Consider the following 26,589-nt stretch of genomic DNA (forward strand, 5'->3'; position numbering starts at 1 on the left):
TTTACTTCTTTGGCAGAATTTGCGGAATTGTGTTGCGGATTACGTCTCCGCCTGGAGCTTTGATGTTTCCCTGTTCATTCGCACCATATCCACGTAAATACGTAGACACTTGATGTTTCGGAGAGATTGGATAATATTTATCATCTCAGCTGATTAAGTTGGCAAAAACCGATTACACTTTTAACATCGACTTTCGAGTGGGTCTTTCAAACTATGAATGAAACATGTAAGGACGGCGAGTTTCATAATATTACTTTATCGAAAGTTTTTGTTGGCGAGGGAAACCAGTAGGAGCACATGAGGGTATCTTTGGCGGACCTAGATAGTTCTCTCGCTTTCGCGTCTCTGCGTGTCTCACTTGACTCCCTTTCCTTAACTTATTCTTTCCTTGGCTGCCAATCTATTTATCACTCTCTTTCCCAGTAAGTATTTACTTTCTGGGCTCACGTCTCAGACTACAGCTGGAAGGGGTGCACGTGCAGTACGAACGCGGTCGGATAATTTAATACAGCTTCCATCTCGTCATCTCGAACAAACCACTTCGAAGGACCATTTGATTTCATGTGAAAACATACCTCCGATTTCTCTAGAACATATACCCCAGGGGTCGTACCATGTAACTATTTTTCAGTACATCGGCCTATGTTATAACATAGGCCTGCAAAGCAAAAAAAAGTTGTATGGTACGGACCCTGTAAATACATAGTGAATATAGGTATACATACTTTCTTAAGGAATTGGACCGATCGATGGACCGATCGCGACCGACCGACTACAAAAAAAAACGTACCATGTACCATGGGCCATGGGCCAATAGCCTATATCTATGATGCTAGACAGTGTGCAGTCGGGGTGCTTCGTGTGAATGCCATAAGGGTAAATCCATAGTGTGCACATACGTGCACTGTATACGTGTATACTACTAATGTTTAAAGGGAGGTGAGTACAGCGCTTACAAGATAGCCATTTCAATGTTGGTTGCCCATGTAAGAAGTACATAGCATTAGACATCAGTAGCAGAGAATACGAAGTACATTTATCTGTAACGGAAAATATTCTGTATATTCTCTGGGATTAAGCAGACATACATTGTACATGCACGCAGTCACGCATCGATATACATGTTAAGAAAATTAGAGGCATCGGCCACGACGACTGAGTTGGATACGCGATAATTATTGGGCATTGTGTGCAAGCAACATTTCACTCTTATTAAAGTCATAATTAATTAGCAACACAACATTAGCACAGCTTAGCTCTATATCAGCGATAAGAGATACGTCGGCGGTGACAAAGGGCCAACATGTCGATAGTCAAAGAATTGAGTTAGTATACGGCTACCACCTTCTCCGAGAAGGTAGTCAAGTACGTACGGACAAAAGTGATTTTGGGTTCGCATCAATAGTACAATTATTAATAGCGCTGTCTCAACCATCTCAAACTACAAGCATCGACACTGCTAGCGACAATCTTCCTCGTGCCCAACATCTGCTCCGTCCTGCAATATTCACCGTGAGTAATTAAATTATTGTACATTATCTAAAATTTTGCTGTCCTGTTCTACTTAAAATTTCTTATAAGGCTTTTTTTGATTCATATTTTTATTTCTATATCTAATTTCATGTGGACACCCCTATATTCTTTCTTTCCCGTATTTTGTTAGACCTTTTGGTGGTCCCCATCATACACTATCCAAATAATACAATTACAGTTTATTGGTCTTTTAAAATCAAGTTGTGAAACCTGTAACTTCCCAGGTCTTGGTCATCGGTTGCCATCGAGTAGTACGAATGGTAAAAATTAATCCTTAAACAAGTAATGTGCATCAAAAGGCAAATATGTACTTATTTAATTTCAGTACATACCAAAGTGCCAGAGTAATATTACTTCTGATACGTTTTATAGGTACATGTTGCACATATGCGCATATTAATTCAATATTTACACTTCAAAATGTGTACTTTCATGCAAGATGTAAGTATACATAATACGCTCTTGGTCTTTCTCTCTTCTGCTCAGCTGCCACATGCAGCTCACACAGACCCAACCTCACGCACACAGAAACATGTACTGTAAATGTAAAGGAAGTACAGTTTCACAGTTGTGAACGGCCCTTATGTGGGCACTTTAGCATAAGCTGTTCCAGTTGGCGTTTTGGCTCTGCCATATTCCTAGGCTTTCCTATCCGTCAGGTAAACAAAGTACGAACGACACCCGGGTCAGGCTTTACATAAGTTCACACCTTCTGAAAGATAGGTACCGTCTGGTATATGACCAAGTGCGCCAAGTGCTGCACGGCTTCTTCGAGGCACAACGGAGCCGTTACAATACGCGCATTCCTCTTGCTTTCGCTCGCGCGCCTCTATACGTATGTATATATCTCTCTCTCGCTATTGCTTCTTTTGCAATTTTTTTCCGTTTCTTGAATCTTGTGCCAAGCTGTGTGCGCGATTCGCTTTCCGTAATTCCGTGGTAGCAGCAACAACGACGACCAACCGGAGTTGCTAGCAGCAGCGTCCCTTTACTGCTGACGTTTACTCCAGTAAGAGGCTCTCTAGGTGCTTTATCCAGAGCCTCGCGATTTCTGTGCACAGTTGAGCTACGGTTTGCCTTTTTTGCTTGAAATTTAATGACTCTTAACCTGCAGAAGTCCATAAACTGTTGCCTTACTACTACTGACGTCTTCTCCTGGAGTCAAGGTATAACTTGAAATTTTTATTTTCTACAGCTGCAAGTGTAGCCAATTGATTTGTTTTCTTATTTTTATTGTATCTTTTTATTGGTTGCTACAGGGAAAGTGAACAATTATTAGAATGATGAGCAGTATTTAAATAAAGGACAGTGGTATCACTTTTTTCTCTCGAATTTTCTTGGCTTCTTGCATCTCAGCTCCAAAATATTTTTATGTAAGCTATTGTAACTTCTACTTTGCTTACCAACTGTTTTCTTCGCAACTATTTGTTTTTTGTAGCAAAAATGTCTGCACCAAGGATTTTAAATAAAAAGAAAATTAAAGCTAGTATTGACTTAGTTTAGAAACTTAAATTGTGAGGGGTAGCAGGAATAGAATGTAAATATTAGTTTCTAAAATTTCTTGTATTTTTTTGCTGCTTCATATTTCATAGTATCAAATGTTACTCAGGTTGTTTGTATGTTAAATTTTAACTAAAACCCACTTTTGAAAATCCAACATCTTCTAGTATTTATGTTATTAGAATATAATTGATGGATTTTTTACACTAAGCTTGAGTCTTAGAAATGTTAGTCCCACTTTAGTTTACTGCTATGGTATAGCAAATTTCACTTTACGTAATAAAAATTTTTAAAATATGTACTTCTGCTGATTGTGTATGCAAGTTTAATTCCATCTCTGTGTTAGTAATATGAGGAATATGAATAAGTACAAGTAAATTTAAATAAACTAGTTCAAAAATTTTTGCAAGCAGTTTTACGATTATTAAATATTTTACATAATTTAAAGTAGTTTACGTTTATCACATCGTAGAATACCATGAAACATTGAATTACTTATAAGGGCTATAAAACAACTGCAACCAATTAAATATGGGCTCTGGGATAAATCAATGAGAAAAGTCACGTAAAAAATATATTTTTTAACATAGCCTTTAATTCACAGCCGAAAATATTATACATTAATTACATTTAGATAGTAGTAAAAAAATGAATAGCAGAAAGTTCATGCAATTATAAATTATGTATTTGAGTTTGCTTTTTTCACAAATATCACGCTAAAACTTGTCCTAATCTCTAGAAATAGCTATCTATCTCTCTCACTCTTGTGGTACTCATCCAATCACATTTTCACCGATTTAACGTTATTTAAATATTTTTGAGAACGGAATAGTTTTTAAATCAGGACACTAAGGGATTTGCAAAATTGTGCATACAAATACGTTCGTGAAGATATTTATATTCCATAAAGTTTTGGTATGAATAATATGTGTTGTCATATTAGTTGAAAATGCCGGTAACTTTAATAGTAATGAATAAAAACTATGCGTATAATCTAATTTATAAAAAATCGTCCTTTTAAATTACTTGATAAGCACAATTTTTTTGGAAGTTTTGTTAAAAAAGTACAAAATAAGTTTAAAAAATACATAACCTTCTAAGTAATGATACGACGAAAACAAATAGTACGTTGTGTAAAAATATCAATGATGATCAATGATGTAGTTGTTTTTTAATTAACAATAAAACAAAGTTATCTACAATATCGACACAGCCCATATCGTTATGTCTGTTTGGCTCGAAAAGATTTTTCAATAATTATCCCAACTGATCCCAATTGATTATTTGTTCGGAATGGGTCAAAGAATAAAAAGCAATTTTTTATTTCTCGAAAAAAATTTTTATAATTTATTTTTAAAAAATTTATCCAAACAATTTCCGACCACATTTCCGCCTCGCAAACTGTACTTCCCCATACTGTGGTACATTTTAAACAAGATGGTGCAAAAAAATTGCGGGCGAATTTATTTTTCCGGTCGATTGCTGATTTCGCCCCGTCTATTCCCCGCCAGGTCGTTGTCCTAAAAAAAATTTCTTAGAAACAAGAAAGTATTGACCAGAATAGTTTCGAGTAAACAATCTGTTGAAATTATGTTTTTTGTACTTAAATAAAATATTTGTTTTAAACAAAACAATGTTTTTAATGTAAAAAAAATATTATTGGTGTACGTATTATTTAGTTTAAAAAAAATATTTACTTGGAACAGTTTTCGTAAATATTCTAAAAAAAAATTTTTTTTCGTGTAATTCGAATGTTGTGTATTTTTTCAACACCCAACTCAATTACATGCTTTTACTGTACTTTTTACGCTGAAAGTCAAACGTAAGATGCTAAGGTCTCAAAGATAGTACATGGCTGGGTAAGCTTGAAATTGTATGTATGGATATTACCTCTCTTCCGGGTTGATCACAGAAGTCGGTGGGCGCCCTAGTCCGATGCGGACAACGATATTTTTTCTACAGGGGCGCAATCAGCGTCCAAATGTAAAAAAAAAAAAAAAAAAAAAAAAAAAAAAAAAAAAAAAAAAATACAAACACATAACGTTGTTCAAATATTGGTGTTAGTATTTCAGCACGTATTTGTGGAGCTTTATGACAAAATTTTTATATAGGAACAATTTCGTATATGAACTTCTTTTTCAGATTTTTTCCCCACTCTTGCTTTACATCAGTGCATGTTGTAGTTAGAATATGGCATTCTTCAGTTTTATACCACAATAAATATATCTTTTTTTTTTTTTTTTCATATCATAGTGATGTACGTCCGGATCCTATAAAGGACACTACCTCAGGGCACTTAGCACTTAAGAAAACGAAGGGAAGAGGGATGGGAAGCCTGTCATTACTGGGAGAGGGGTAGGGGTCTAAACCCTCCTCGAGGAGCATTACGTGATGAAAAAGCACATGTGAAAGACACAGAGGTACTTGCCCGAAAAGTCGCACTGGCCGGGAATCGAACCCGCAGTCTCCCGCGTGCCAATCCGCGACCTTGCCATCTGAGCCACCGCGCGCTCAATAAATATATCTAAGCAATCGTAGATGAGGTTTCTAAACTAATGTATGTAAATTAAAATTTAAAATCTGTATGTTCCATCTAGCCCACCTTTACAAGTACAAGCACAGTGTAGTTATTTTTTTTATTTTTTTATTATTTTTTTTTTTTTCACTTATTACAACAATTTTTACTCTATGAGGAGCTCCAAATAGACCACCGGATTTACAAACAAGAGAGACTGTTTGAATCTTGTTTTTAGTTTTGGAGATAATACCGCAGTATAAAACATGAATTTTTTCTCCTTCGATAAGCTTTTCTACCGTCACCTACACAATTAATTAAATCGGAAAAAAAATTGAATAAGACATGTTTTGAGACTGATCCGTCGATCGTGTGATACATTTAAACTCATGTCTTGCGGCCTAGTAGGGTACCTCATTTGTCTACCAAAGAGGCGATAGTAGTGGGTCAACATGACGAATTAATTTTATATTGAAAATAAATGATTTATAAGTGGTCCATGATACTCAGAGAGTAGAGCACGAGACAGTTAAAATCGTTGATGGTGACATAGTTGAGGATGATTCTAATTATGTTATATATGCAGGCATAGATAATGTTACTGGTAGCGACAGTGACTACATTCGAACACCTTAAAAAACGAAAAGTGTAAAATATCCATTGTTATTTGGGCGTGTATTTTACATAATATGAAAAATATTTCTACAATTTTGTTTTAGAATCATGTACTGAATAACAAATTTTGTTGCAAAAATATAATAACTAATAATAAAATGGTATTATAAAACAAAATGAGTTTATCATCTTACGAGCAGGTGTCTAAATGCATGCAATCCACCGTTCAGATAACAGTGCACTTCAAAGTATTAAAGTATATTTTTTTATCGTTGTTAATGTATGTAAAAATTATTAACTCACATAAATTAATAAGAAATACTCTGCAGTATTGGAAAACTATTGTTAATACACGTTATCACAATCATTTTTTTTAATTTGTATAAAAATATACTTTATAAAGTGAAATTGGTTGCAACACGGTAAAATGCAAAACGTCAAAATTACATCGATTTGTATACATTGCAAAATTAAATTTTATAAAGAATCGATGTCCAAATTGAAAAAAAATTTTTTTCCCTCATATTGAACTTCTTAGTATTCTTAAACAAATGTTTGGGTAACTTTGGTGCATTGAAAGGAAAAAACTATATTTTATCGAAACTGTCCCTATAAAAATGACCGTGCTGACGGTTATCGTAGGACAAAGCGACATACACGACTTTTTACCTAATTTAGTCCAACTTTACCGTGATGCACGGAAAAATCGTCGGATGCCCAACAAAATTTTCCCTCGCCGCTCTCACCTATGTTGATAAATTGTTGCACTGACATGCCAACGCGCACATTCAGTCAAAGAAAGTCTGTTATAAATTTTTTAAGATAACATTTTATTCGTACTACATTGTTCAAATGAGTCTCAAAAACACGTGAATGCATTTTCAGGTTATAATTTCGAATGAAAAATGTTTAGGAAGCTATTTTGCGTTCAATGTATACAACCGAGTCAGTGTTCCAGAAGGCGTTTAAATTGAACCGGAGTACAAACATTTCTTAAACCATTATTTGGGTTTTATTAAACAATTATTTCTTAAACAATCATTGGGGAACGCGCATTTTGAAGCTTATATTCAAACATAAAATAAGAAGCCAAAAACTTATATCTCTAGTTATAAAAATCCAGTCAGTCTATTGTAATCAGTAAAAATTTTAAATAGAAAAATGTTGTTTGTGACCTCGAGTTCTCAATTAAAAAAACGATTGGATTTGTATGGCTTATCACTTCCCACTTAATAGTCTAGTGATTACAATAGGTATCGGCTCGCTGATACCTCGAAATATTGCCTTTGTGCTTCTCCTTATCATTTACCTAAAATAAAATGATCATAATAATGAATTTCAACTAACAAAGAAAAATCCATGAAAAAAAAAAAAAAAAAAATAAACTATCGTTGATATAGTGAACGCACTTGAGGTAACCGCAGCCACGAATGATTCCAAACTTAATAGTACTTAATAGTACTCTTTATTCGCCTTATTAAGTGATCATGGTATATATAGCACCGCTATATGGTTTGAAAAGAAGTAATTCCGCTAAACCAAAGATTGTAGTTACAACGATTTGCCATTAAACATACACGTAAACAGAAACTCCAAAATTAAGTTTTTACTTTAAATGAACAGGCAAAAGCTTAGACGCGTCCCTCGTATGGTGTGCTGCTGCAATAATAATTAAAATTTACACGCGAAATAATTTTTCATAGGATACCGGGTAATAGTACAATATTTGTAAACAATGAGCGGAGGCTTGCAACATGATAACACTGAAAAGAAAAAGCTAGAATTTTCATCGAGATTGTCCCTACAAAAATTACCGTGCTTATGGTAATGATGATATCGACATCGCGGGACTTTTTACCTGACTTTGTCAATTTTTACTGTTATGTTCAGCAAAAATCACCGGGCGCCCAACAAAATTTACCCTCACCACTCTCACCTGTGTGAATTTTTTTTTTTGTATTTAAGGGGCACCTGTATAAAAAGATTGTTGCATTGTGGCATCATATCGTCCGTACTCAAGAGATATATCATGAAATAATTTGAAAAAAATTAAACACGTGTCTTATCTATACAGCAGTATTCGTCCGATAATCCAAGACATTATCATTCAAGCAAAAATAACTCTAGCCTAAAAAAAATGCAACGCGCACATTCAGTCAAAGAAAGTCTGTTATGAAATTTCAAAATTAACATTTTTCTTCGTATTGTAGTATTTCATGAAATTTTTCGAAACATCGTATCTATCTTTATTGAAGTACTATTAAGTTTCGAATCATCCGTGGTTCAGTATATCAGCGATAGTTTCTTCTTCGTGGATTTTTTTCTCCTCATTACTTGAAATTCATTATTATGATCATTTTATTTTAGGTAAATGATAAAGAGAAGCACAAAGGCAATATTTCAAGGTATCAGCGAGCCGATACCTATTGTAATCACTAGACTATTAAGTGGGAAGTAATAAGCCACACAAATCCAATCGTTTTTTTAATTAAGAACTCGATGTCACAAACAACATTTTTCTATTTAAAATTTTTACTGATTACAATAGACTGACTGGATTTTTATAACTAGAGATATAAGTTTCTTATTTTATGTTTTAATTTAAGCTTCAAAATGCGCGTTCCCCAATGATTTTGAAGCAAATGAAGGTTCAAGTAATTTTTGTACTTTGGTTTAAATGCGTTGGTACTATTCTCTTTGAGACCGGAAGTTATTGCTCGCTGTTGAAAGTTCGTTAAAATATTATAAAATAAATGCATCAGTGGCTAAATGCTCTAGAAGTTTTAGAAGCTATTAATCAAACATAACATGTAATTTTTATAATTTTCCGGTATATTTGAGATATTCACTGGCACTGTAGTTGTATTTATCTTTTAAAACAAGAATTAGTTGTAAACGAGTTCTTATCGTGAATTGCTTGCAATTTCTATACATTACGGTGTACCAGAAAAAAATTAACATGTCCCAGTACCTGGAACTGGGAGTACCAATAGAGAGTACCACTTTTTTATGATTGAAAAAAAAAAATTTAAGTCGACTCACACGTTTTCTCTAGTCAATTGAGCTTCAAATTGATGAAAAAATATTTAAACTTTCTGTTGTACTAGTATTTACTAGTGAAATACATTTTTTTTTAAACATCAAAATACTTACTTTCCGAAACGTCTTTTTCTCTTCATACTTTTGATTGAAAACTTTTAAATAAGATAATGTACCGTGGTCAGTAACAGCCCCACTTTCTGGCCTAGGTATACGTAATTCACTATTATTTATTGTCTAACGTATTCCCTGCAACTACTCTTTCTGAATTTTGTTTTTTTAGTTGTCCATATTATGGATTTATTGCAATCCCAATTAATTTACATGACCTGTTAAAAATGATATTTGCATAAGCTGATGTATGATTTGAACAGCTAAATGACGTTTTATTGTAACTTTTTTTTTATTTTTATTTGCGAAAAAATGTAGTACAAGCTGTAGAATTCATAAAAAAAGATGCAATTATGCTGTGTTTTTCGAATATTTAGTGTTTATAACTTATTTTTTATTATATGAGTACCAGAAATTTTCAATGGTACATATTGCAATGTGGTGATAAATAAAATAAAGCATCATGAAATTTAAAATTTTCTTTATTTTTTAATTATTTATTTAACAGTTTTACACCTGTTCAATTTAAACATTACATTTATTTGTTAGTTTTTCATACAACGTTTGATTAAATTAAATAGTACATCATGTAACACTTTCGAAGATTGTTTCTCACATGAGTTCGATATTAAGTTTAAGGCTATTTTTTATACAATGAAACAAAAACTAACATTTTAGTTAAAGTATTTGCAAAAATTTTTATCCTTAGCAAAATATAATTTCATTATAAATGTTAAATTTTCTAACAATAATAAAATATTTGAATTAGAAAACTCATTTTATTCTGAATAGATAAGCATCTCAGAATATACAAGTTACGCTGCATTATCGAAGGATGAAATTCTTACTGCAAACAATTTAAACATATTAAATGAATATGAAACGCCAGTCCAATTATACAGTACAATTATCTTTGTTTTTTCATTCAATATGTCTACTTGTAATTGAGTACACACAAGATTTAAAAATATACAATGTGAAATGAAAAAAAAATCAAGATTCTGGAAAATTCTCGAAAACGTTTTCATCAGTTAAAGTTTTAGCTTTCAATGAAAGTAGGAGACATTAATTGTTATTAGACGTTTAAAAAATGTTTCATTAGGAAGTTAAAACATTTGTTGAACATTTTATGTACTACATACAGACAAGGTACGAGTTAAAAACCGTTAAAGTTATCGTACAAGTTAACATACACCAAAAATCTGGTCTCTAGTTTACAAAAAGATTGTGAAAAATTAATAGATACAAGGAAGATGAATGAATAATTTAACTTTTTTTTTTTATTGTATAAATACTGAGTTATGATTTTTTATTCCAGCGCTGTTCGAGTGAGACAGGAACATGGTGTCCACACGGCAGTCGAGCAACAGCAGTACAAACGTCGAGGCTTCCTTGGCGGAGCTTGGAAAAAATTATGATGCTGGGCCTTCTGGCACATCGCGACGGAGCCAGCAACAGCAGCTGCAACCGCAACAACCGGCAAATGGTGTGCTTTCAACGACCGGTGTTCTTGTACCCGGGGAAGAAAGCAGCTTTAACAGCAGTAGTAGCAACTACAGCATTAACCTCCTTGACTTGCCGGTGGAGATTATTCAAAAAATTTTGAGTTACATGGGCTACAACACAATAGCCCACCTACGTCTGGTAAGTGAAACACTTTTTTCACTGCACTTTTTTCCACTCCGGACATAAAATCATCATCATAATCACTGCTGTTTTTTTTGTACTGTTGTCCACAGATATGCCACCAAATGGACAAAATTTGCGGATCCATTTTGAACTCGACGTTCCAGCGTTTGCAAACGCAAATGCTCACTCGGTTTCAAACAATAAAAGGACAAATGCCACGGCGAGAGTCTGCCCGGCGCAACCACCCACTGGCCTGTGAGTCGGACATCATTGAGACGCTTCACATGAGACTCACGCTTCTGCAAATGAGTTTTGGGAAACACATTGAGCGGAAACACTGCTGCTTCTTTCCCGGCGAGGTAAAACACATGCTGTTATTGTTATTGTTTCCTCTGGACAAATGTTCTTGGAAAATATGAATTTAAAAATTTAGATGAGTTTTTCATTTATCTGGTTTTTTCATTTATCTGTAGATACTGGATGAAGTGTATCGTATTTTACACTACATTCAGGTGACGCCCAAACTCGCTCGGCCTTACAAAGTGACAGATGAACTCTTTGACCTCAGTACAATGGCAATGGAGTACTTCAAAGATTGTATTGAGCCAAGACTTCCTGAAATTCCTTATTTTGGCGCCGAGTTTTTGGATTTGGCTGGAACATTTTCATGTATGTCGTTAATATTTATTTTATCTGATCAGAGCATGTTTAATAAATTGTTATCGATCAAAGTGTGTCAAACGTACACTTTTCCCGTTATCATAGTACAAGGACCGAACTTTTTTTAAAATCTCACTCCAGTTGAGTTTTTCATCATTACGATAAAAAAAAGTTTGTGAATGCCGTGTATAACTTTTGGAATAATTAGATCAGTGGAAACATTTTTCAAAAAATTTTTAAAAATGACAAAAAGAAATTTTTGGTGAAAAAAAGGCTATAAAAAAAAAAAAAAAAAAAAAACGTAGCACTTTAACAAACCAAAAAATTGAGCTTAAAAAATAATTTTTGTAAAATGAATTTTTGCGTGAATAAACCAAAATTCTACAAAAGCGCAATTTTTAATAATTAATTACTCAACTTGTATAAATCGTTGAGATGTCTTCAAAGCCTTAAGTTATAGAATTTTTAAGTTCTGTAAAGTTTTTTTTTTTTTTTAAAGAGCTTAAGGACTGTACACACTTTTTTAAAAAACAATCTGCTGCACCCCTGCCACATCAGCAAGTGGCCCTCTACGCAAAATAAACGATATGCTATGTTGTAGGAGTTTATTGGAAGATTTTACCAATTGCTTTTTAATAAAACTGTAAAGTAAACCCTTCTAAATACATGTGTGTGTAAATATTAACTGAACGAAACAATTTTCCTTGATTAGCAGACATTTTTCTAAAGCACCAGTTCTTACATTTTCACAATTATTCCGAAAAGTTGAGAGATTTCGTAAACAAAAAAAACTATAGTGGGCCAAACCCTACAATTAAAGCTTTAAAAGATATCTACGCGACTAATGGAAGTCGAGTGATCAATCATTAGAAAATCACGTTTTTTCGAGGTTTCTCTATTTATTTACGCTTACACAAAAATAAATTGTTCCAAAACCATTCTTCACTGTTCAAATTTTTCGGTTATTTTAACACTTCAAGTAGCCACATTTTTTTTATTCCAAAAGTTATACACGGCACTCTCACTACTATCATTCTATAAATTGCGGTGAGTAACTACTGGAATAAGATTTTAAAAAATCAATGATTTTTGGCTACAGCCCCTGTACTATCATCTAAGACGAATACAATTAATTAAGTTAATAATATAAATATTTTACCTATGTTTCAACGTAGCACCGCTAAGCGTGACGGACGGTAAGGCCCGGTGCAGTGGTAGTGGTGGCGAGAGTTCACCCTCGCGTTCTGGCAACGACGAGCCCGGTAGTTGCTCGGGTGGCCTAGACGCGACTCACTCCGCCCCAGCTGTTGTGCCACCTCAGTCCAATATGGTACTGCGTAAACGCATCCGCAAGATCAAGCAGGGAATGAAGCGCTACAACAGCCAGCTGAGCTTGATGCGCCGGGATCTCAGAAACTGCAAAGTTAAGATCGCCGACCAGCAGAAGCAAATCGTTGAGTACGCGACGAGGCTGGATGACAACGATAAAAAAAGCGAGGAGACTTCCAGGAAGTTCAGCACTCTTCTGCAGGTATTTTCGACGGTACTTATTTAACTCAACCGATTAAAATCCCGTCACTTCATCGTGAGACACCGCACCAGTTTTGAACGGAAAGAACAGTGAGTCCAACGTCACCGTTAGACGGTAGAGCGTTGACTGACTACAGACAGAACGTGTCAATAGTCGTACAATACGCACTGACATATACTTCGGAACGATATACAAATATGACGTTGAATGTCAAACATATTTACATGATATACCTTAGTGAGAGTGCTCAGAAAAAAATTGTTAGTTTAAAATACAGTTTTAAATTATAGCTAAAAACGTGGTGAAAAATTTATTTGTATAATGTGTATTTTTAGCTACATCCAGCTGCATTTTGAGCTATACTTTTCATCTATATTTTCAACTAAAAAATATAACTATACATACAACCGGTAAAAAAGATTTTTTTCTTGTACGTTAATGTACACAAAATTATCAACTCTATCGGATGTTTTCATGTGAATATCAATACCCAAAAAGACGGGCTAAACTTCGTTACAAATAATTTAAGTTAATACAATAAATTGTTGCTATTTTTGTAAATTATAAGAATTACGCTGAATTTCTCACTACATGTATTGTGTTGCTATTATAACCGCTATTTTTGTGTACTTTAACGTGTGAGCAAATAAAATTTTTTACCGCTTACACGTACTGCACAGTTATACTTTTAGTTAAAAATACAGATAAAACGTATAGCTAACAATGTTGTTAAATACAACTGATAATACACATTATGCAATCGAATTTTCAGCTGGATTTTTATGTATACTTTTTAGATTTTTAGCTACACTAGTTACGTTAAGACGCGTTTTGCACCATCCTAATCATCAATTGTGATTACAATACTCGTATAATTTTTTATCATAACTGTTGGCAATCTTTTTCGAGACAAAGTTATGTAAAGAATCGTTCAGTTGATTGAATTTTTTCTATTGCCTTTAAATTTGATTTAGTTAACATATACTTAAAATTAAACATTTGATTAAATTAAATTCATTATTTTTACAGAGTATCAAAAAATGTATCATTATTTTTGATTATATCTATGAATACGTAAGTGAATAGGATGAACTTATTCTGTTTTGTCTCAACGATTTAATGCAATTAATCTTCGAAACATCCCGCTAAACAATATACTCGACTCGTTTCCACCAATCACGTAACGAATAAAAAGCTTCTGTCACTTGAAAATCAATGTTTTAAGATAGTATTTTTAACTGTTGATTATTTTTACTTGGATAGGTGACTATGAGAGTCTCTCCGTTTGGCCTGGGCTGTTTATTTTCGAGAGTAGAGTAAGGTCGTTTGTCACACGGCGTATTCTGTAGGATCTTCCTGAAATTTTAACAGCATGTTTATTATGATGTTAAAAAGTCACATGTGAAATTTAAGACCGTTTTACTACACCGTTTATTTATATTAAGTGTTTTGAAAACTTCAACTTAAGAGAGGTCTCCAGCGAGTAGTGTTACCAACCTGAAAATATAGTTGGATGAGTTGGTGTCACTGCTGTAAGTACGTGATGCAATAAAAAAAAAAAAAAAAAAAATTATTGCATTTGAAAATTCAACATCTTCTGTTGAGTTTTATAAAAAATCAATTGTAAATAATCTTTGTAAGTATACATATAAAAAAAAAGCTTGATTATGTACAATTCCTTTGTGATTGTACGTAATTAATTCCAATACTTGAATTGTAATTTTGAAATATACAAATACAGACTCGATCATTACTCTACGGAATATCTTGAATTTTTCCACTTCAAGTTACAAAGTAAAGATTTTTTCACGTTACTTCACAGGAGGTTGTGTATACTTTGCAAACTTTGAGAATAAGTAAATATCTTAAAAATTTCCACGGCGAGGGAGATAAATAAGGACACCATTGGAATCAGCGGGTTTTTACTTTTCAAAAAAATTTTAATTTTCCCCGCTAGAGCCCCCTCGACACGTGAAAATTGAATTCATACGAAAACGATCAGTTTAACTTGTCGAACTTTTTTTGTATGATAAAATTTCGTTAAAAATTTTATGTTAAATGTTATATTAAATTTTGTTACAGGGTTTGATAAATTATTTTCTCTGTAAAATAAAAAAAAGCTTCAGGTACATGTGTATAGGTATACCCATTCATTAAAGACAATGAGCATTTTGTATGAAAAATTGTATTTGGTCCGTCTTGTATGATTTTAAAAAGTAATAGACAGTTTTTTTTTTTTTTTTTTCAATGAATTAAAAACTTTACATGATATAGCTCCTTGAAGATTCTCTATTTTTCATAGCTACAAATATATCCCTCGTGTATGTGACGTGTATTAATTTTTTACGATAACCCGACTGAAAATAAATATTTTTTCTTGAAACTTTGAGAAATACTCGGTTTTGGTATTATTAAAGCAAGGTTAAATTGTTAGGGAATTTTATGTAACCCTTTCTACATTATTTGGGGTTATATGTATGTTCGATAATTTTTTCTAAACGGTGTATCCTTAAAAGTTTGAAATCGTTTTTTATGCTTCTGGGCTCATTTTTTTCGTTCTTTACTGTAGAAAATTTATGAGTAATGTATACTTAACAATATCACAATTAAATGGTAATTTTTATAACTTTTAAAATACCATAATTTTTAGGTACTATATCTTTTTCAATTTTTGATTAAAAAAAAAAAAGAAAAAATACATGTCGATTATTTTTCAAAATTACTTAAGACGGGCCAAATAGAATTTTTCCTGCAAAACCTAATTGCCAATATCGCCGCATTCTCGCTCCTCCCTCCTCGCCGCTCTCTAGTTTCCCTCAACTTACTCTAATCAACGTCTTAAATTGTTTCTTTTACGCTTCGTTAAAGTGATCGAGAGGTGTGCAAGAGTTAGTCCTGATGTTTATGAGTATAAACCTGGTCAGAACTGAAACAATATATCGATTTTCGTAAGTTTGTTATTCACCTTTTACCCCATCGAGTAGTACATGAAGGCCAGCTCGACGAATTTCACTATACTATTTTTTTTTTTTCTTCTTTTTTTCATATTATAGTGATATACGTCCGGATCCTATAAAGGACACTACCTCAGGGCACTTAGCACTTAAGAAAACGAAGGGAAGAGGGATGGGAAGTCTCTCATTACTGGGAGGGGGGTAGGGGTCTAAACCCTCCTCGAGGAGCATTACGTGAAGAAAAAGCACATGTGAAAGTCACAGAGGTACTTGCCCAAAGAGTCGCACTGGCCGGCAATCGAACCACAGTCTCCCGCGCGCCGACCCACGACCTGGCCGATAGAGCCATCACGCTCTCATATATGTTATATAAATAAATTTGTATTTTGGTAGGGGTAACAGAAAGTGACCGAAGAGCCCATGGGGAAATAAAAATGCGTAATTTCAAGATTTTTGCTGGCACAGTGCACGGTCGACAACACAATTTTCAATGTTTCATCATGTTTGGATTGTTGAACGTAGATGTAATTGGATTTATTATAAGGGTATTCTCGTGACATAAGGGTAACATGATCACATGACTCGACGAAACGGTCATTAATAGTTATTCACGTCATACTCGCATCACTTCAAAAACTACTTAAGTTCTTTCTACTTCGACACTACGCAAACAAATTTGTGTTACTGGCTTTAGAGAGGTGTTTATTTTCTCATGAATATTAGTGTAACCTTTTGCTTTATGTATTATGTATTACGAGCCTCTACGATTTTTACAGCTATTGTGATTTTTACATTTTAACATTTATCATACTTATGAGTCAGCAAAATTGTATTATTTGACATTTACTATGCATTGAGTTCTCAAAAGTCCTCAAAATTACGCACTTTTCTGGCATCAAATGGCACCATTCACACACGAAGCGAATATCAGTAATATCATCTTTTCATTTGCCTTTGTCTTTTCTTTGTTTAGGAACTCAACAAATGCAAAACAGAGCTGCAATACTGGCGGTCAAAGTCCCCAGCGATACCGGTGTGCTTTGGCTGCGGGCAATCGATACCGTTACCAACGGAGGATCTGCAGGCCCTGGCGAATCAGGGCGTCCTGTCCAACGTTGAGGCAAGCGCTGGTGGAGATCTCGACTTCATTCCTATCGCCGACATGGCAGTGCGCAGTCCAACAGAGCAAGAGGTATCCTTGGGCATACACGCGACACCAGCTCAGCAGTTATTACAGCCACAACTCCAGCAGCCGGTTCAGTTGCTGCAGTCTTGCAGTGGTATTAGCAGCAACAGTAGTGGAGGTAGTGGCAGCAGTGCTAGCAGCACGGCCATGCCCGTGCTCGAGCCAATGGCACCTCCAAAAGCGCCGCCACCACTGTCTGCAGCTCCTTCTATTTCCCCCTCTTCCTCCTCCAATTCCTTGTCTTTGACCTCCTCGAAACGAAAATCTAGCTTAATCACTGGTAGTCTGGATGAAGATGCGGCTAGGAAGCCGCGCCGGGCTCTTAAAGCCCGCCAAGCTAAACGTTCGAAAATGATTTAAGGCTCTTCTAGAACTTATTTTTCTTTAGACTCCTTTGTTCTCCCGAGCGGCGTTGCGATCGTCATATCATCTGTCCCGCGCACTTCTAGACGTCTTATTACATCTTCCTTTTGATTTTGCACTCGCGCGTTAATGTCACGCTCTGTCTTGACGTTCTCATAGAAACTTGTGAGTAAGCTCAGCTCAGAGGGCACAAAAGGGAAGAGCCATATGTTTTCGTACATATTAAAAAGCAGTGAATAGCAAATATTTTGCATGTACGTAGGTATACTTACTATAATAATTCTCACTGGTGAAGGATCATCCCTCTTGCGCCTTCTGAGCCAAGTTTACCAATTCGCCAGTCCCATGTACATCGTGAGCGAATAAAATCGCACGAGTTACTTTTCACTAATCACGTAAAGTACTTGCATCATAACGGTAACGCATATTCTAATAAATAGCCGCTTTTTACTTTCCTTTTCCTCCCTCGTCCCTTAGATTATTTTAACTTATAACTATAATGTGCATCTAGCTAAATGAGCGTTAGCATCCTTGGACTAGCACCTCGCTACGCTTCATAAATCTTCTCGTCACTTTTGTGCCTCATCTGTCACCTAGTACTGTCGAGGCGTGCCGTCTTCACCCTTCCCTTTTGTCCTCAAGTTCCTTTTTAGAAACAGAATACTTACAGAGTATTTCATAGATTCCAGTCGAAAGTGTTGCTTAAGTGTTTTGCCTATGTGTCAACGTAGCACCGCTAAGCGTGACAGACGGTAAGGCCCGGTGCAGTGGTAGTGGTGGTGAGAGTTCACCCTCGCGTTCCGGCAACGACGAGCCCGGCAGTTGCTCGGGTGGCCTAGAGGCGACTCACTCCGCACCAGCTGTCGTGTCACCTCAGCCTAACATGGTACTCCGCAAACTCATTTGCAAGATCAAGCAGGGAATGAAGCGCTACAACAGCCAGCTGAGCTTGATGCGCCGGGACCTCAGAAACTGCAAAGTTAAGATCGCCGACCAGCAGAAGCAAAACGCGACGAGGCTGGATGACAACGACAAAAAAAGCGAGGAAACCTCCAGGAAATTAATCACCCTATTTCAGTTGTTTTTACCGTTTTGACAATGGCGAGTCCGGCAGCTGCTCAGGTGGTTTAAGCGCGACCCACTCCGCACCAGCTGTTGTGTCACCTCAGTCCAGTATGGTGCTCCGTAAACACATCTGCAAAACCAAGCAGGGAATGAAGCGTTATAACAGCCAACTGAGCCTTTCATTTTCTCCCGTAATCCTCCTTCTTTAGATCAATGGAACTTATAACTCTGTAATGTGCATCTAGCGAGATAAGCGTTCGCATCCTTGGACTTGCATCTCGCTATGCTTCATAAATTTTCTCGTCACTTCTGTGCCTCATCTGTCACCTAGTACTGTCGAGGCGTGCCGTCTTCACCCTTCCCTCTTGTCCTTAAGAAGTAAAGTATCGCTCAATAACTCTCTAATTATTCGGCAGTCTCTTATCGCAATCTTAACGACACCGAGCGGATGATCCTAGGAAAATAAAAGTACAAAATTCTTTCCCGATCGTCTATCGTGTTCTATCTTTCGAGCAACGAAAATTTTCATCTTAACTTTAATTTGAGCATTAGTGTGTAGTGCCGCTTGTGCCCGAGCGTGTACAGAACGTGCCTCACGGAAACAAGCGAGTTTCCTTCAAACTTCTGCTAACTTTTTGATTTTTCTTGTATGTATTTCAGGTCTTTTAATCGGCTTATGTAAATTTCTTTTGAAGGATGTATAATTGCGGAATCCTTTTTTTAAAATTCAGTTTAGTTTATTTACCATATGTATTTAACTATAGGTATAATGTGATTTTGGAGTGCTATCAATTGATTAAATTGAATTTATTGTTTGACGAAAAAGTCAATGTTTTGTTTTAAGGATGAAGATGAACTTGTTACAACTAGTTCAATTATCATTCTTTCTTCACCTTTAAAATTTTTATGTAATAATTACGTTTATGTAGGTTATAATCAAACTCAGAATTAAAGAGTTATAGACTTATTTCTATAAATCACACCAATGATTACAAAAAAATTTTTTTAATAAAAAAAGAAAAAAAAATTAAAATCTAAGTAATTCATATACTTAATAGGAGCGTTCTGTGATTTCGTATTCTCAATCGATTTAAATTTGTTTGAATGACATTATTACTTTCTCACTTAACAATTAAATTTAAGTAGTTTTTAAAGATTTTGCTTGTATAGTAGAACTCTTGACGTTTTATTTTTCTACTATATTTTCTTTTGTGATTAAAGTAAAAATTACAATTAAAAGAAATATCAGGGCTTAGTTAATGCACTATAGCATGATATGTAACGGTGGCATTTCCCGAGAAACGCGTGTAGAGCGATTCTTTCTGACGCGAACCCCATTGGAATTAATTTTCAGGACGAATGAGGGCCGATTGAAAATACGTTCCAAACTACCCCTAAATGGGGTTGGAAAGCTATAGCGCGCCCGTATGAACTCGCGACGTTGCCACATTGTTATTGGACCTTAGTCGATAAGCTGCTTATCGACTAAGGTCCAATAACAATGTGGCAACGTCGCGAGTTCATACGGGCGCGCTATAGCTTTCCAACCCCATTTAGGGGTAGTTTGGAACGTATTTTCAATCGGCCCTCATTCGTCCTGAAAATTAATTCCAATGGGGTTCGCGTCAGAAAGAATCGCTCTACACGCGTTTCTCGGGAAATGCCACCGTTACATATCATGCTAGATTAGATTTATAGGGTAGCAATGAATGTACAGTTATAAAAATCAGTCATTCGTTAATTAAGGCTCGCTCTGTACAAGCACTCGTGGCTCGGTGGTAAAAAGAGCAGCGATATTCGCACGACGGGAAACTATGACAAAGCAGACAATGATTCGTCTTATATTTTTAAAATGCCTCTTCAGAGAGACAAACCCTGTTCGACGGATACTCTAAATGAAATAATGTAACGTGTCGGTCATCCGTTTCGAGCGTGGGCGTAAGGCACATTGTCGAATACACAGCACGCGTACATATATATATATATATATATATATATATATACATGCAATAAGTGTGCCTGGTTCTTGCGAAAGAATGAGCAATGAAAAAGCCTGTGAAATTTATGTATGCGTGTACGTGCGTGCGTGCGGCTGTGCACAAACGGGCGTGCGTAGAATTAAATAAAATAAGCGATTAATTAATTGAATACATAAAATAAGTAATATTGTCAAATGAATAAAACTTGTTGAAATATAATCTATAGTTAGAAATTTCAGTATGGCGTTATTTTTAAGCAAAGTACCATTAATGATCATTCCTCGATTGACATAAGAAAATATGTGTACAAATAGCTAGCTAAACAAAGCACATCAAAGTAGTCTCTGTTAAAAAACATCCAATAAATTACGAGCACAAATATAGTATACTAGCGGCCCCCCCTCTCGGCTTCGCCCGAGACTTACTAAATAAAACACAATAGTGTGTTGACATGTAATGTGAAACGTTTTCAGTTAGAAATTTTACACATATTCCTGACACAGCTCAGAACAAAAATCTTTTTATTAAAAAACATATTTTTTCGGAATCCATAGAGTTTATTTGGTCAAATAATAAGCTGTAGAAATTAAAAAAAAATATAATAATGTTGAAAAGTACCATGCGTTCTTTATGCTATAAAATAATCGGTGGCCATAAGGAGCCGTTGATTAGCAGTTTCTGCCGTATAATTCACAAAAAGGGCTATTTTTTAAAGCTGTGAAGATTTTAAACTCCCAAAAAATTTATATTAAAAAAAAAATTTTTTTCTCTTATCTCACAACTTTATTACCAGAGCAACAAAGTCCTGGACCTTAAACCCTACATTTTTACTGCCACAAAAACACAAATAAATTTTCTACTCATTAAAAAATCTGAAGTAGGATCTTTAAAGATTTCAGAGATTGCTGTGAGGGTACAATGAAAAGCTGATCTCTCACGTAATGGACTCTTTAGTTGTCGATTTTGACGCTGCTGTTTCAATCTCGATAAATTTTCTGCGTCAGTTTCTTGATGCCTAAGTAAAATTGTATTTATTAGATACATTTGAAGTTTTTCTTCCAATTCACCCTCTTGCGACTTTTGGCATGCTTAAAATTTTTGTGACCCCTAAAGAGTTTTCTGTCAACTTTGTTAAGTTCTAATATATTTGTTGGCAAGGTAGTTCGACGTCCGATGGCCCTAAAAAAGACCGGTAAGCTTCTTAAGTTAACTCTTTCTTGACTGCAGTTAACAGCAATTGTGTGCCTGGATACCTCAGGGTGATCTTCTCTGGCTTGCTGTTGAAGACCTAGACTGATCGGGAGAAAAATTACAAAGTCCAAAGCTTTGGAGCTAGTTGTAAAGATCTTTCCCACGTCTCCTGGTGTAACGTCGAAGACGTTGGTGTCTAAAGCACCTTTTTTATTTGCAGATTCAGTTGTTTTGGTAATCTTAGATGGGGAGATTGGTTAGTGATCTTGCCCAGTGGAGGCTGTCCCGTCGGCTCAAGTTTTTTTTCCTTCATAGCTGTTATAGGTTTGCCCAGCACAGACCTTGGAGAGAATCGGTGATTCCTGATTGAATGTTTAGAGTCAAGAGGGTAATATAAGGTCGTTGGTCACCGGGTTTCTCAGCCTTGCGAAGAACAACTCCGCTCGTGACGACTGCCAGTGAATGGCTGACTTGGTTTAATAGTGGCTGTCTTTAGTTAATATAGTCTTTTAGTCAATGAATCGCTTCTGGAAATGGTAGTAAAAATGTATTTGTTGGCAAGGTAGTTTACACTTAGGTGGATCCTAAAAAGAACCGATGAAATTGATGGTTAAGTAGGGCACGTAAATACTTATAATGGCCCTAAAAAGTGCCAGTGGTGAAACTTCCAGACTATTCTTTATTATAATTCCTGATGATGAAGAGCTGGCTACGGGTTGCTTGATTCTTACCCTGGGAGTCTCAATGTACGGAGACTGTGATGGAGGAAGGTACGCCGCTGACCAAAGAATATCTCGTCTTCGGGTCGTTCCCCGGGTAACCAATCGCTCATCGTTAGACGGGAATATGTGGGTATGTCGTTGGGGATACGACCACTGAGAAGTTGGCAGTTGTGGCTGCCCATACTCTTCAGGGCTGTCTTCCTTGCAGGCTTACATTTGTAGCCAAAAATTCTCTGACGGCACCAGGCGGGATACCTAGTGGAACTGCCACACAACTCTGAAGAGTTGGAGCAGGTCGTGCTGTGGCTAGATATGTCTCCTAATATTACGCTAGAGACGCCATCGGTTAGAATTATTTTTTATTGGTGGCACTCGTCGAGAGTCGAGATTCAGGGTGAATGTAGACTTATTAGGTCCCTTTTTCCTTAGAGAGGAGTGTCGTCCGTAACCGGGATACCCAGCTGCAAGACTGTCATCAGCATTCTCTATACAGCTCGTTGAATTGCCGACGCACGATTGGCGAAAGGCCGAAACGCTCTAGCGTATTAGAACCACACTTATTTAATTCTGTTGCAGGTAGCCTCGATTTTATGTCGACGCGACCTAGCGGATCCTACTGAACTAAAGTGAAAAGCTGGCGTATTTTTGCAAAACTTTGAGCTTACATATTGCTATTGTTATTAAACTTTTGAAGATAAAAACTATACTAGAACCATCTAGTAAGTATCATGAATCAGTGTGCAAAATTTCAGCAAAATCGGTTCAGTAGTTTTCGCGGTTAGCTATTACAACGGTTCTAGTGACTTTGTTTTCCATATTAGTAAGATAAGATTACACAACTAGTGAGCGAAGTTAAGAAAGTCGCAGATTTCACGTGAACAAACGTGGATAACGTGAAATCTAGAACATTTCTTAACCTCCGAACGTGGCGCGTATACCTACTATTTTTCTGCATACCCTTGCCAAAAGAGCTTTTCTGCATACCCCCGCTGAAAGTGCTTCATATCTGCCCTGCTCCAAAAAAGATAATCAGCTATTTCGACGAGCGTATGCAGAAAAACAGCATATGATACGCATCACGTTAAGAGGTTAAGAAATGCGTTAGATTTCATGTTGATTCTTATCCTCGCTCACTATGCGCGCACTATTAAATATTCTATGTTCTCTGGTAATATACTATTTCTTACAATAGTTTTTTTTTTCAATTTACTATTATTGCTACTCAAGAAATACTCCTACCTTATTTTTTTCGTCTGATTTTCCTGATTTTAAATTAATGTTTATTCTAATCTTATATTAGATTTTTTATTTACCGGAAAAGTCTCGTGTTAAGAGTATTTACTTATTTTTCTATTTTTTATTTTATTCAACAGTGAACCTTTATTCCAAAACATAGTTTTAGCTTGATGTTATCTCAATTTCTCTGTTGACTGAGCTACTTACAATACTCTTTTCAATATGAGTTATGCACGTACCTAGTGTTTTTGTTTATGCAATCTGTAATCTGTCATAAAAAATTGATTAAAATTTTTGTGGCATAAGTACATGTGTCTCCGGGCCCAAAGTACTTTTCTGCCATAGGGCCCAAAATGACTTACTGGGTGCAAAGTGTGCCCACGGGCGCAAAATTGCACTTTGCGCCCTCGGTAAGAAAAACATTATACGCGAGTCGGGCACCAACATACAACAATCGCGCTTTTCGGGCGCTCATGTTAGTACTTTGTGCCCTAGTGACCATTATGTACCATTTAAATATCTCCGAAGCAAAACTCTACTAAATCATGAGCAGTTGATATTTGTTGAGTTGGACATAACTAATGAATAATTTCGAAAAATCCTAATCTCCACACCGAGTTTATATTTAATGCTTCTACGAGAGCTAGCTGCTTACGTAAGTATTGGGATTACTCGCCATAATTGTATATAACATGAGTTTTCAATCTTTGAATACATCAGTTAACGGATCACCGTATAATAATGATAAATTTCTTTCTAAAAAAAATAGGTAGGTACGGTCAGTAACAACTGATCTTATTGCAGAGAGAGATACAAGTCAATTCGATTGTTATATTCAATAATAAAACTGAAGTCAGCATTACAATTGCTTGTGAAGAAAACTATGTAAAATTTACGCAACAATTTAGTGATACATGTAGATACATTTCTTGAAAACCAAAAATTATGGGAGGGTACACTTTGAAACATCTATTTTCACATAAAGAATAAAAAGGTAAAAAAAGTTGGCAAACAGTGAAAATCTTATTTTATCTGGCGTTTTTTTAATTATTCTGATTTTTACAGTGAAGCACCGTTTATTTTTTTCACTGAATTAAATTTTGATCTAAACTTTAATCAACTCTAAGATTTAAGATCGTCATAGTTTTTAATTTCGAAGATCTCCATCCCCCACAAGGTTTGTTTTTTCCATAGGTATTTTTAGGGTGATAAATTTTCAGCAGAGAATCACTGTATGTTAAGGGTAATAGGATAATATCTTATTAAAAATATTTCCAAGTAGTTTAATTGTTGAAGGAAGCGTTGTAAATCTTAATAATTATTACAAATCAAGTTAAATACGTCTAATTTTTTTTTTTGTGTCTTAAATAAATAGCTAATGAAAGTTAATTAAGTACCTAATCCACCTTGAGATTACGATTTATCTTGTTTCCAATTTCATTAGTACAATGGGAGAACTTATCAATTGATATTCAAAAGTTTTATAGAAAAGTTTATGTAAATATTACCTTAGTTTCATAATTAAGTATACATTTACGTAGCCTTTTCATAATAGTATAATGTGTAACAATAATTCTTTCCATTTCATTTCAAATATTATTATTGCAAGTAAAGTTTTTTTTTTGTATGTTATTAATATTGCATTGGTTGTTGTCAAATCAAATTTTTCCAAATACTTTTTATTCGTTGTGTGCAAGTGTCTATGTTATATCCTTGTTCTTTTTTTCGTAATTACCTTTCTTTTCCCCAAGTATGCGAGTCGTTCGTGCGGGCCCCTTGCAGTGTTCCCCTCAGACGATTCGATCATCCATCTTTTCCTGTACTATTTAAATAACTAAAATAATTTTTTCAGTCTCAAGTACCATGTTAATAGCAAAAAATGCTTTATTTATAATTTTATGAAAACAAAAAAAATTTATCGTATGAAATGCATATAATATACGTGTGAGCATAATACATATTAATTTTTAATGTGTTGACTTGAAAGCATTCCACGAAATGAATTGATATTCGAGGAAAATAGCAATACTTACGAAATACAAGCATGTGAAGATAAAAAATTTTTTTTTATAAAGTTTATTCTTAACACCTTAAGAAATTATATCAGTTAAAGATACATTATTGTTGAAATAACCGCTTGTAGCAAATCGTTGGTCCATAAGAGGCTGTGTATTCTTGTTAGTTAGTATTGACATATTTTCCTCCGACGGTGGCGCTATTTCAAATTACTCCACGAAGCGATGTGAATAAAAATACCCTATGGCGTAAATAAATTAGGCGTGTAGAGTAAAACAAATATTAGATTGTTAAGTAAAAACACCTTATATTTTTTACATACTGTTGAATTATTATTAAATCACATTAAAAAACTCAGCACACTTTAATGAAAGGTGATAAAAAGTTATTTTGTAAGCTAAACGTTATAAAAATATCAAAAAAACAACACATTTTAATTTTGATGAAGAAAAAGAGCTAACTATAATTTAAATGAAAAACTTTCATGTGTACTGAAAATTTTTTGATTGTTTATTTAATACGAATAAGCATACAATTATCAAAAGAAAAAAAAATCTTGGAATACAATTTACGGACCAAATTTTTCCGCTAAGCAATAACTAGAGAATATAAAAATTTTTTTTTCGTTCAAAAACGTTTCATATTTACATTCTGTTGTTTAACGAGCGCTACAAAAATATACAAGTTACTTTATCAGTTTTTTGCACAACCTGCGTTCACTTTCTTTTTATACATGGACATATT

The 26,589-nt window shown here is 35.0% G+C and overlaps 1 protein-coding gene across 2 annotated transcripts; it reads left to right on the forward strand.

Moving 5' to 3' along the window:
* Positions 1 to 952: 952 nt before the first annotated feature.
* On the forward strand, positions 953 to 18,424 carry dmpd (F-box protein dampened). Of its 2 annotated transcripts, none has more exons than XM_014361884.2 (6): positions 953 to 1,512; positions 10,632 to 10,957; positions 11,053 to 11,301; positions 11,416 to 11,611; positions 12,778 to 13,145; positions 17,061 to 18,424. In XM_014361884.2, the coding sequence occupies exons 2-6, from the start codon at positions 10,655 to 10,657 to the stop codon at positions 17,631 to 17,633; spliced, it is 1,689 nt and encodes a 562-aa protein (XP_014217370.2). In that variant the 5' UTR covers positions 953 to 1,512; positions 10,632 to 10,654; the 3' UTR covers positions 17,634 to 18,424. The 2 variants fall into 2 exon arrangements, with proteins under 2 accessions (XP_014217370.2, XP_014217372.2); XM_014361886.2 differs by having other exon boundaries at positions 12,778 to 13,133.
* Positions 18,425 to 26,589: the final 8,165 nt, after the last annotated feature.

The sequence above is a fragment of the Copidosoma floridanum genome, unplaced genomic scaffold (assembly GCF_036245765.1).
Source record: "Copidosoma floridanum isolate Cflo_tuat_1 unplaced genomic scaffold, Cflo_Japanese_pri ptg000013l, whole genome shotgun sequence".
NCBI lineage: Eukaryota > Metazoa > Arthropoda > Insecta > Hymenoptera > Encyrtidae > Copidosoma > Copidosoma floridanum.

What these genes read in the sequence shown, in the direction of transcription:
- dmpd (XM_014361884.2), top strand. Translation starts at nt 10,655, where the DNA reads ATGGTGTCCACACGGCAGTCGAGCAACAGCAGTACAAACGTCGAGGCT. An exon ending in GCTGCTTCTTTCCCGGCGAG is followed by an intron (nt 11,302 to 11,415) that starts GTAAAACACATG and finishes ATTTATCTGTAG; the next exon opens with ATACTGGATGAAGTGTATCG. An exon ending in TTTGGCTGGAACATTTTCAT is followed by an intron (nt 11,612 to 12,777) that starts GTATGTCGTTAA and finishes GTTTCAACGTAG; the next exon opens with CACCGCTAAGCGTGACGGAC.